At 50.4% G+C, this 12308-nt stretch overlaps 1 protein-coding gene across 1 annotated transcript in view; it reads right to left on the bottom strand.

Annotated features, from left to right (window-relative positions):
• Positions 1 to 8612: 8612 nt before the first annotated feature.
• PTPRJ (protein tyrosine phosphatase receptor type J) overlaps positions 8613 to 12308 on the bottom strand; it is a 38887-nt gene continuing 35191 nt past the window's right edge. Inside the window, exon 24 of the mRNA XM_087821881.1 lies at positions 8613 to 12184. Coding sequence (XP_087678007.1) covers positions 12026 to 12184 — 159 coding nt within the window. The 3' untranslated portion in view covers positions 8613 to 12025. The remainder of the gene's footprint in view (positions 12185 to 12308) is intronic.

Raw genomic sequence — 12308 nt, 5'->3', positions numbered from 1 at the left:
TGGGGAAATATTTTAGGTGGAAGACACAAGGAGATATTCAGGACACAGTGTGCTCCACCAGAGTGTAGTGGAAAATAAAAATAGAACATTAAGAGAGGGCCATGCCTCAAGGATGTTGCATGTCAAGTAGGAGTTTGTGGTTGATTCACAAGGCAGTGATGCTTTGAAACATAGTACCATGCACAGGACAGGACCCACAGCAAAGAATTATGTGACCCAAAATCATGATACTACTGCTGTTGAAATACCCTGACATAGATGAAAGGACTTTAACCCTGAATTGATAATTATTGAAACTGGGTGTGGCTTACCTGTGAATTCATTACCATGCTTTGACCACAACTATATACATATTAAAACTTTTATAATAAAAGGTTACAACTGCTATAATAGCACCTTGTAAGATAAATGTGTTCTGCACCTGTTACTTGCAAATGTCATTAATTCAACCTCGATTAAAATCAGAGTTGAAACAAGATGCCAAGTTTCAACTAATGGCCAGTAAGAAAATTTAGTGAGACACTAAGGTTTTTTAAAGGTTTTAATGATCCCTTTTGAGAATACAAACACTGAATTTACCATTATTCTTTAAACAGGAAGAAATGAAAGGTGAGTAAATAATTATATAAAAGCTCCAAATATTTAAGTAAAACCTACACCTAATCTAAATGTCCCAACCTCCAAAAATGTACATTGGGAATGATTAATTTAGTTTTCATTGACATCACAGATTCCAATGAAATAATGGCTATGAAAGGGCTGTGAAATATATACAAAGTATTATACAAATATGAGGAATATCAATTACTCTACTAATGAATATAAATATGATTTGGGGTATTTTCATGCAGTTTGGAAAATTGGTGCTTTTTCATTACTAGGTAACACATTGGCATAATTTCTATATTTAAACTAAAAGTTATTCACAAGAAAGTTCTGTCTCTAAATTATCTCATGCCTGACCCACACCTTTCCCAGATGATAAAGATAAAGAACACTGACAGCACTGTGATATCTTTTATTCATTGAGCAGTTCCTGGGTGTCACTCATCATGCCAGGTGCCAAAGCAGAGTAATTCACCTAAAATCAATTCACCAGCTAGAAGTTTGCAGATAACTGAATTACCAACAATTAATTCACAGAATTGACCAATTCAACAACTTAGCTGTTAGGCAGATGACCAATTCAATGAATTATTAATTCACCAAAGACATGCTTCCACTTCCAATCTTCTCTACTGCTTTCCCTCTTAATTAAGAAGCCTTGAAGTCCTCGAATTGTAAAGCATGCAGAAAGTCAACATTGACTGAATCTAGGTCCACAAACCCATAGAACATAAATGAGCCATTGAGTTATGAAAACCTGGCAGAAATTTGCAGACACTATTTCCAGAGAGTTCAGATTTTTCATGTTTTCATTTTTATTCCACCCCTGGATTCACTTTCTTGCCCCATAACCTCCTCATGGCAATTTCGCCTCTGCATTTCTGAGAGTGTAGACGATGGGGTTCAGCATGGGGGTGACAATCGTGTAGAACACAGCCACCAATGTGTCCTCAGTGAGGGTGGAGAGGGGCTGCATGTAGAGGAAGATGCAGGTCCAAAGAACGAGGGGACCACGGTGATGTGAGAGGCACTGTAGAGAGGGCTTTCCGCCTCCCCTCTGCAGAGAGGTTCCTCAAGTGGACGCGGATGGCCACATGGGAGGACACCAAGAGGAGGGAAGAGGAGACAGAGATTGCTGTCCACTGCTGGCCAACACGGTAACCCCCTCCACAGAGGTGTCAGTGGAGGCAAGCTCGAATAAGGGAGGGAGGCCACAGAAGCAGTGGTCGAACACATTGGGACCACAGAAGGACAGCTGAAGAGTGACAGTAATCTGAATCATGTGGGCTCGGGACTTTGACTGTTTCTGTCTTCCAGCTTCCAGAACTATGAGGAATAAATTCCTGGTGTTTAAGCCACCCAGTCTATGGCATTTTGTTATGCAGCCTGAGCTGACTGATACAAACGGGTACACCTACATACACTGATATTGAAAGAGATCCAAAATATATTAAGTCTTAAAATAAGCAAGTTGAAAAATACTATAGATGCATAATACTATAGATGTAAAAAATAACAACAACTTGTTCATCGAATCCATGTAGTCTCAGTTTTTTCCACTAACCCTTCACAACTCAGATACTGGCCTCTCCTGGTACCATGATCATCAAGGGAAGAAAAGAGCCAATTCGCTCTCTGTTCTGTGAGTTCAATGATCAGTCAGTCCTCCCCTTTCTGTGCCCACATCCAGGCTTTATGGCACAATGTCAACCTTTGGCAACTAATTATACCCTAAGGAGTTGAAACAAACAGTTAGGAAAAGTTTGCAAAGGAGCAAATTACTGCCATCCCTTGGGGGTTCTTCGGGGCTAAAGGAGAATTTCTTTCACATCCTTGAGATTCCCAGGAGCTTCACGTAAGTAATTAAAGGCGTGATGGGAGGCTGCAAGAAGTCATCCCCACTAAATGTGCAAGTCACTGAGGAACCAGAGCTTGCAGTTTCTCCTCCTATAAACGCACCACAAAGCAAAACCAAGACACATCTCCCAGCACACCCGTTACATCCATAAAAGAAGACACTTACAAGCATCCGGGTTGCATGTCAATGCAAAAAAAAATGGAGGCCATTTCTTCCCCCCTACTCCTTCCCTAGACAGATAGCTCCAGAAGCGAGGAGGACACCACCATTTACAGAATCCCTACTGTGCGCCAGGCGCTGTGCTAAGCACTTAATCCATCCGCCTGACCAATGTGGCAAAGAGCCAGTGCTCACCAATACCCACAGCTCTGCTCTTCTTCCTGGGTACAGGGTGAAATGCTATTTCCCTACCAACAGAACCTGGATGACCGTGATATATGTCACTTCCAGACCTGGCCCACAGCAACCTCCCACACAGTGTCTTCCATTTTCCCTTCCTCATCGCTGGCTGGGTGGTGACGCCCTGGATGACCTTGAGAGGTTTGGGCTAAAGGCGGTGGAACCTGTACCGGCCTAGGTCCTTGAATGGTGCCAGCCACACTGAACTTCGGCATAGGTCTGAAGCCATTGAGATCTTGGGGTTGTTTGTTATTACAGCAGTTAGTCCACCCAACTCATACAATCTACTCTGCCGTCTAGAAAATGGAAATTAAATCATATCTTTCATCTACCCAGCTAACGACTTGAGCCACACTTGCCTTAATAGAGAAGCCCATTCTCTCTCACATCATGCTGAGTCCTAGCTCCATACCAAATCAGCCAAGAACGTCTGAGGAACACTCAGTCCAAAGGACCGTGGTCTTCCAAAGACCACGTGGGAAGAGAAAAATCTGACCAGGCCTTGTCTTTGGTCACTGCCACGTGACTGGCCCTGCATAATCTGATGGGCATGGGCCAGCTACCCACTGCTGCAGGTCAGACTCCAAGGTCATAGTTCTGTGTTCACCTTCATATGCTCAGCTATTGCTCCCAAAAACACATTGGTCCGGGTTAGCTAGATCCAGAGAGGCTGCCACTCCAGGTCTATGCTGCGACAAATCAAGCCTCCCACACCCCCCAGTGCTGAACCTGTATCACCAACACTGGCCCCCCCTTCCCTCACGGTGGGCTCCCTCTTGGGGCTTTTCACATTCTTTTATGCATATGGATCAGGGCCAGTGTCACCCTGAACCAGCAAAACAGGTTTCCTTCATTACAAATCTCAGAGACCAAAAGTTAGTAGGTCTCAGCCATTTCCTTCCCAGAAAGCCCCCTGCCCTGTATGAAAAGTGTGCATCAGAGGGACAGGCACTTTTCGCTCTGTCTCAGGAAAGACACAGTGATAGGCACCTACACTCACTGCATCTGTGTTATTAAGCCGGGCACTCGATTAGCTTCTCAGAACTAAGACATTTACCCCAAGGAAACGTCCTACCCCTACCGAATCAAAGCAGCTGCTGGCAGTTCATCTTGAATTTTGTACACATTACGTCATTTAAAGCTGTGAGTAAATGCTATTATTATTCTCGTTTTACAGGCAAAGAACTAGAGGCTCAGAGAGGTGGAGCGGCTGGCCTTCGGTATCACAGCCAGTAGGTAGGTGGTCAGCTAGGACACAGACCAGGTCCACCTGAGTCCAAAGCCTGGCGCAGTTTCTGAGGCTCCGGAATCTGGGAGTGGCTCCGCTGGGGGGTTCTGGCTCAAGGTCTCCTGGGAGGCTGCAGTCAAGCTGTTGGGGGCAGGGTCGGGGGGGCCTGTAGTCATCTGAAGGCTAGACTGGGGTTAGAGCATCTGCTTCCAAGATCACTTGGCTGTTGGCAGAAAGTTCAGTTCTCAGCACACGGCTGCTCATGAGAGAAAGAGAAAGACCAAGAGAGGAGCCGCAGAGTCCTCTGCCACCTGCTCCCAGCAGCAGCACCACCCCTGCTGGGCACACACCAGCCCTGGAACAGCTGCCAGGGGACAGCTGCTGCGGGCCACCTTGTCGGCTGGAGACCACATAGGTTGTTTTTCCCTTCTTTTTCTACCTAAAGGTCCTAACTTTTTTTTTTTTTTTCCCCCCATGAATATAAAGGGAGAGAGCTCCTGGCTGCAGGTAAGGACGCTTCCGTCGCCCTGCGGTTGGTTTTCAGGCATCCGCGGTCCAGCCCCGGTGTCCCCCGCGGCCCTCTCGCCGCCTAGGCGGGGCCGGCGGCCTCAGCACGGGCCTCTGGCGCCATCTGGTGGCCGCATCCGGAACTGCCGCCCCACTCGGTCTGACGGCCGCTGTCTATCTGGCTGCAGAGAAGTGACTTTGACAGGGCGTCGCTGGTAAAGTCCAGGGGCTCATGTTTTTCCTCCGAGGTCCCAGGGATCTCCCACAACCAGCCCCTGGGGGATGGGAGGGCTGCCAGCGCCTTCTGGAGCAGGGCCTACCCCTCTGTTCTCCCCCCACTCAGCCAGGAGCGGGAAGGTGGCGCCTTGCCTCCTCCAGCCCAGCAGCGCAGAATCTCACGTCCAGACACTTCACTTCCACTTTTTCCCCCCTATTGCTTTTCAGAGAAAGGGGAAGGGAGAAAGAGAGAGAAACATGGATGTGAGAGACATTGGTTGGTTGCCTCCCGCTCACACACCGACCAGGTGGGGGACCCAGCCCGCAACCCAGGTGCGTGCCCTTGACCTGAATCGAACCCAGGACCCTTCAAGCCCGCAGTCCGATGCTCCAGCCACTGAGCCAAACCAGCCTGACGGCCACTTTTCACAAACTGCCAGCAACAGCTTTGGGTTCACACTCATCTTAAAAGAATTTTGCAAAACATGACAAATATATTTTTACAATATACTGAGCCAGGAGAAAAATGCCTAAGTATTAATTAGTTATTGGTAATGAATACTCCATATTTACTGGGAGAAATCAGAAGATTTAAGCAAGTCAAAATAAAAACGAAAGCCACTCGTAACCCCACCAGTACGTGCTGCTGAAGTTGCTCTTGTCGATGCATTTATCTAATTTTTAATGGAATCACTCTCTACCTGTAGTTCTATAGGTTGCTTTTCTCACTTAAGTTCTACGAAGGCCGTGGCCATGCCTGTTCTCTTCACAAATGTACATCCCCGGGGCCCGCAGCCTGCCCATAGTAGATGGTCAATAAAACGTAAGTCGATAAATGGGTAGCTACCGCTTATTGGGTGTTCCAGCATATTGCAGCGTCAAAGTTATAACCACACTCATTTGTGCAAAAAAATTGTCATCTTTTCTCTTAGTGAACTTACCTCAAGCCCCGTCTCTGCTGAGTGGCAGGTCTGAGACAGGAGGGTGGCCCCGGGGAAATTCCCATCGAAGGCGTGGTGGCCAGAAGGTGCCCAGGCTCGGGACACCCCTGAGAACATGCCTGGGTAGGGGCCGGGGTCTCTAAGCTTCCTCAGCTCTGACAGGAGGACAGTCGCAAAGCCCACCTCTGCTGGGGCACAGGGGCTGTGGGCAGCGGGCCCTCCGACGACAGCGGGCTTCCTGGCGCCCGCATCTGCGCGATGGAAAATCCACGCACAGCCTTTGGCGCTGCGTCGGCGCTTTGCATCCTCGGAGTCAGACAACCAGGGATTGAAAACAGCACTTTCCACCCGCGGTTGCGAATCTGCGGCTGTGCGTGACCAAGTGCTGTTTCCCATCAGCGGGTTGGATGAACCCACGGGCGCCAACTGTATTTAATTTACTTTTTTAAATCCGCCTAGAAGTGGACCCATGCAGCTCAAACCCGAGTTATTCAAGGGCCAAGCTACAGATAAGACTGCACTCCCAGGGCTCAGGACAAACGTCAGCTCCCTGCCTCCTAAAGCTTATCCACCGTGGGAAGGTTCTGCGACTTCCACTGGGCCGCGCTGGGCAGCGGGGAGCTAAACAAAGCTCAGGCCGCCAAACTTGGGGCCCGCACGGTTCTTCATAGCACCAGACACCCAGAAGCATCTTTTTCAAAGCAAAACACTTTCTGCCCTCAGCCGGGCAGCAGCTACGCCGGAATAATTCAGTTGTGATGGGCTCCAGATCTGAGTTTTTACCTGATCAGAAAACTGATTGTAGCAACGACCTCGGGCAGACCGGACATACTAGGGGCTGCCATGCCGGGAACACTGGCCTTATTTCACCCACTATGTCACAGTAAACAACTCAGGAATGTGCTGGAACTGTTACTAGTTATTTTGCATTTGGCAAGCAAGCCAGCATTTAGCCATAGTCTCCATAGAGAAATGAGGGCAGGAAAGAGAGAAAAAAAGTACCGGGGGGGGGGGGGGGGATTGGCAGGGCAAGCTCCTCAAAAGCCCTGATGGACCCCTGCTGCCTGATCTGCCTGCTGCCAGTGACTGCTGAGGACCTGGTGGGACCTAAAGGCCCGGGAAACATGCCTCCCGTTGAAAGTGCTCAGTGGGCCCGGTTTTATGTGGGCAATTATATCTTTTACTCCCATCCACCAGCCAAGTGCCTGGTGGCGTCCTTCCTTACATCCCATCACGGCCACCCCTGCGACCACTGTGCAGTTTCCATCCAAAGTAAATAGTGAAGGTAAAATTGTGTGTTTACATACATGTGTGTGCATGTCTGTACACACGCACACACACACCTGGCCCAGTGTGTTCAGGGTGGACAGTTCCAGTCACCCTGGCATACAATCCTAGAGCTCTTACCTTTCAGGTCATCCGCCCCACCTCTCCCCGCTCCCGCACGCTCCTATTCCAGTCACCCCGAAGCCCTCACCGGGCCCCAAGCGAGGCAAGTACTCCCACACCCCAGGCCTCCCCGACTCCTTTCTCCTCCTGCTAAGATTCTGCTGAAAACTCAGCCCTTGGTTCTTCCGGGACCGTTACCTGTTCCTTCAACCCTCTGGCACCTCACGGGTCATTCTCCATCGCACCACGTGCAGCTGGCCCTGCCCGCAGGCTGCCCACTCCCCGGGCAGGTCATGTCTCCCCACCGGGCCTGGGACGCGGGCACTGGGCTGTCCAAACATCTCCTTCCCCTCCCGGCGGGGCCCGTGTGGCGAGCCGGGGAGAGCGGGCAGAGCTCTCCGTGTCACGTGAAAGTGCCAAGCTGGGGCATCAGGGAGTGAAATGCCCTTTCTCTCTATATGGTCAGCACCTAACACACTAAAGATTTCATGTCCATGTTGTTTGACTCCTCTGATCGGAACATAAGCTCCACGAGGGCCAGGATTTTTGTTCCACTGTGTTCACCGTGGAACCCTCAGCCGCTAAGGTGTAGGGGCTGGTGCACAGAAGGCACTCAGCGTCTCCCTGTTGAATTGATTGATTGATTGATTGATTGATTGATTGATTAGTCTCAGGCAAGAGCAACAAGAGAGATCTCCAAATAAAATCACCTCAGTCTGCTTAGTGTTTGCATCAAGCGTAGCATAAAGGGACGGAATAAAACAAAACTACCCGCATTGTCACAGTAGCCCAGCAACTCTGGGATTCCCCAAATACACCAACAAAAAACCCTCCCCACGCCCCGAGGGCTTGCCTAAGGCATGTCCGCCACAGCCAAGTGGGTGTCCGTCCATCTGCAGACCCACGTGCCCGGCCCTCTGGGAGCACGCGATTCTCCGGGTCTCCTTTTCACTCAGTCGCCCTGGGGGGGTGTTTTGGACTGAACTGCGTCTCCCCCAGATTTCTATGTTAGAGGTCTGAACACCAGGACCTCCAGATGGGACTGTATTTGGACACAGGGACTTTCAAGCGGTAACGAAGGTAATTAGGTCAAGAGGGTGGGCTCTCGTCCAGCGTGACCGGTGTCCTTGGAAGAAGGGGAGGTTAGGACAGACACACAGAGGGAAGGCCACCTACAGGCCAAGGAGAGCAGCCTCGAGAGACGCGGACCCGGCTGACACCTAGATCTTGGACTTCCCGCCTCCAGAACTGAGAGAAAATACATTTCCGTTGTGTGAGGCCCGGCCCTCCCGTCTGTGGTTCCTTGTTAGGGCCACCCAAGCAAACTAAACAAGGTGGGAAGTCCCAAAGGGAAACGAGTTTGCGTGAAGGACACCCCAGCTGAATGCAAGCCAGCAAACGGAAATGGTAAATGGAATGGTGTGGACACCAACTAAGGAGGGGGGAAAAGAAACAAGACACAAAGGCATAATGTGTTGACATTTTTTATATTTGGTATTTGTAAGTCTTTTTTAAAAATTTTTTTCAGGCCATTTTTTTTCCTTAAAAAACAAAGAAAAGCAACCAACAGCAACACTCTGTACAAGTATAACAAACATTAGAAATATGCATCATTCCAAAATAGTTACAAGAAAATTACAGTTTTAGAGTCTACATCAACACATCCTACCCATATGTGCCCCAAGGGGAGAAATAAAAAGCTACAGTATGTTGAACGCTCGGCTGCTCTGGACAGTCTGGAAACGCAGAACTTGGGACTTTGGAGGCAAATCAACACCAGTCGCCAAGTCTTGTTTAGCTCAGTAAGCGCGACCAAGCCTTCCGGGCTTTTTCATTCAGCTGAAAAGCAAACGTGAGTCAGCTGCAGAGTGGGCCGCACCCCTCAGGGGCCTCTGACGTGACGGAGCCCAAATCCAGTGGAGCCGGTGATGCCACGTCTAGCTGGAGGTCACTCCGTGGTCACAGAGAACAGGCCCCAGACGTCATTTCCTCCTGGTGCCGATCGTCACTCGATTTAACTTTGGAGACAAAACGTCTCTGCTCTGAGAAGAGATCCAATGACCCAAACCCCCTGAACCAGTGACCACTGACCCCCAGCCCCGCACCCTGGCTGTTTTTCTGTATGAAACTGTCAGATACTAAAGCAGGGCAAGCCCACCGCCCCCACGCTTCCACGGGCCGCCTGGCGTTTCCGTGCATTCCTGGGAGGGTTTGGGGCAGGAGCTCCCAGCACCTTCCTCTCTCCTGGGGCCACCTCCCCAGCCCGTGTCCTTCATATTTACACATTAATCTCCCCTCTTCGATCACTGAGCTACACTCTCGCCACCCCGCTGGCCCCATCCCAGCATCTTCAGGATACGGGAGGCACGGCGACCTCTGTGTGACCTGCCATCTGAATCCAGACCTCTCCCGCACTAGCCTCCCCGGGGACGGGGCACAACACCCGCGAGTGGCTCCTGGGGCTGCTGCCCAGCTCCCTCGCCCACGCCAGGCGGAAGGGAGGAGGGTTTCTGTTTTTTGAGTTTTTCACAATATGGTTATAATTATTGTTGTTTTCATTCCTTTTAAAGGAATTTTTAGAGCCAAGTCCTTCCCTCCGACGTCTCCATGGCAGTGATATGGGCAGAGCAGGGCAGAGCATCTCCATGGGACTGACACCAGACGACACCCATCACAGTGGTTTCCTGACACAGAGGCGCGGGGAGGGTGTGGCCACAGGGCCCCTGCCTGAGCCGGGACGCGTGAGCGAAGCCAGGGGCTCTCTGGACCCGCACGCACCGGGGCCAGACCAGCGTGAGGCCTGGAAGCGCCCGCCCGCGCCCGGCGGCACTCGGCCCGCACCGTGAGGCGCGGCCTCCCTGATCAGACCCACGAGCCGGAGGCCCCTGTGACGCGGGTGGCGAGGGCCTGCCCGGCCTGGCCGGCCCCGTCCTCGGAGGGTCTGCTACCGAGCGAACCGCTAACTGCCAAGGGCAGCCAAGGGTTCAGCAAAAAGTGCAATTTCCGTTTGGGAAGTAAGGTTCTCCCACAACGAGACACCACCGCCACCTCTCCTTTCAATTCTTTCGGTACCTCAAAGGGGAAGGGAACAACGGGCGGCCAGCACTGACCTCCGAACCCGGCCGAGGGCGTCCGTACGTGCGGCTCACCCTTCCTGACCCCAAGCCACCCAGTCACCTGTCCCGTCGGTTACCAAAGTGCGGTGAGCCGAGGAGCGAGGCGGGGTCGGGGCGCAGGGCCGGGGCACCCGGGGAAGACCCTGCTCCCACCTTCAACAGGACACACTTGTCCTAAGTTTACAGCAGGATTTATGGCTGTGGCAAAGGGCCACGGGCTTTCGGGGACTCGGACATTCCTTCATAGGACCTTTGTACTTCACTGCCCATCAGGGGGTGACGCTCGCCACTTCCCAGCCGGACCTGAGCCACAAGAGAAGACCAAAGGAAACAAACCCTTTCATGTTAATGCCTTGAGACGTTTACAGATTATGTACCAATAAAATTAATCCACATAAATTCTGAAATTCTTGGCGGATACACACCTGAAGCCAAAAAAAAAAAAAAAAGTTAATCTACATTTTTCATTTTTAAAAATCAAAAGTAATTACAGCAGCAGTATAGTGAAAAGAGGTTTTAAAAATAATAATTACATCTTTGATACAAATTCAAACTTTGTACACCTCAATTCAAAGGAATGACTGTTTTTCAGGGTTTAGTATGTATATATATATACAGTAGATACCGTTACGCGTCACCGCAGACGGACGAAAGCCAGTGGCTTCGCAGGGCGGGGGTTAGCCTGACACTGTCGTCACACTGACGTGTTCACAGATTGCCACGCGCTGAAGGACACACACACACGGACGCACGTAAAGGGCCAACCTGAGTAAAACGTTTCTAAGAACCTAGAGCCTCATGAACCACAAGTCACATATTGCACCTTTAAATAATCCTTCTTACCGAATACAGAGATGAGAAAAAGAGAAATACGGGGTCGAAAGGGGGGAGCCCATCGCCATAGGGTTCCTTTGTTTCCTTCCCTACCTGCCCCCCCAAATTCTCAAGGTGGTATTTCGTTTCCACCCTCCCTCGGCCAGCGGGCTGGCGACGTGACCGACATACACGTCTCGGGGGAAACTGGGCGGGAAAAGGGGAGAAAGGACAGAGCACAGAATGGGGGGCGGGGTGGGGGGCCTCCTCTAATCAAATAAGAACAGGAATGTTACCGAGAAGGCCGAACCGCCGATACTAAACTACCGTTTAAATACTCCGCACATTCCAATCATGAGAGTCAATACAAAAATATAGAAATCTACTGAGTTTTGCCTGTGGAAGCATAATTCAGAAAAGGCACATGGTCAAATAGAAAACCCAGGCAGCAGGGGCGCCCGTGCCCCGCCCTGCGTGATAGTCGTCCACAGCTACGCATCTCCCCTCAGCTCGATTCCAGGATACAGTAGGTAAAAATAGGCCTCTGATACTTAAAATAGATTCAACCCAACACGATCCTGCCTTTCGCATGTGGGTCGTATAAAATAGTCTTTTTTTTTTAAAAAAATCTGTTTTGAAAAAGAAAGAAAAAAAAACTCATAGCTCACTTTTCCTGGTTTTCCACCATAATTTTCAAGGGGAAAAAAAAAGTGAACTCATCCCACGGATGACCGGGAATGCAGGTGATCTGCTCACCACCGGCCCACAGCCCCCGACACCCCAGCTTCTCATCTGCCATGTGTTACGTGTGCAGCTCCACACCCTCCATCCGTTCTAACCAAAAAGAACAAAGCATTAAGCTATTAGACATAAACCCATGTCGACCCCGGGGCCTTTGCCTCTGCTGTGGGTGTGGTGGCCTAGTGAACTCCAGAGAGAGATTCCTTTGGGATTAGGTGATGTAGCCATTGGTTTGTCCAAACGTGGTCACTGGGGCGAGGTTTTCGTAGATTGTCATTGCGGTTGTGTTCTGGTAGATGAGATCCACCTTCGAGTCCTTCTGGGATCTGATAATATCCAAAACACACTGATTGAGGAAAACATACTGGTCCTGTTAGGAGAGGAAAACGAAGACAGCAGGTGAGCACAGGTCCTGGAGGTTCGCACCCACACTTATTTTCAGATTCCCGCCCCCCAACCCCACCCGCCCCACAGCAAACACTTCAGGTTGGCAC

The sequence above is a fragment of the Miniopterus natalensis genome, chromosome 11, assembly GCF_054644295.1.
Source record: "Miniopterus natalensis isolate mMinNat1 chromosome 11, mMinNat1.hap1, whole genome shotgun sequence".
NCBI classification, from domain to species: domain Eukaryota; kingdom Metazoa; phylum Chordata; class Mammalia; order Chiroptera; family Miniopteridae; genus Miniopterus; species Miniopterus natalensis.
The sequence above is the reverse complement of the archived record's forward strand: the minus strand, read 5'-3'. Positions and strand labels throughout refer to the sequence as shown.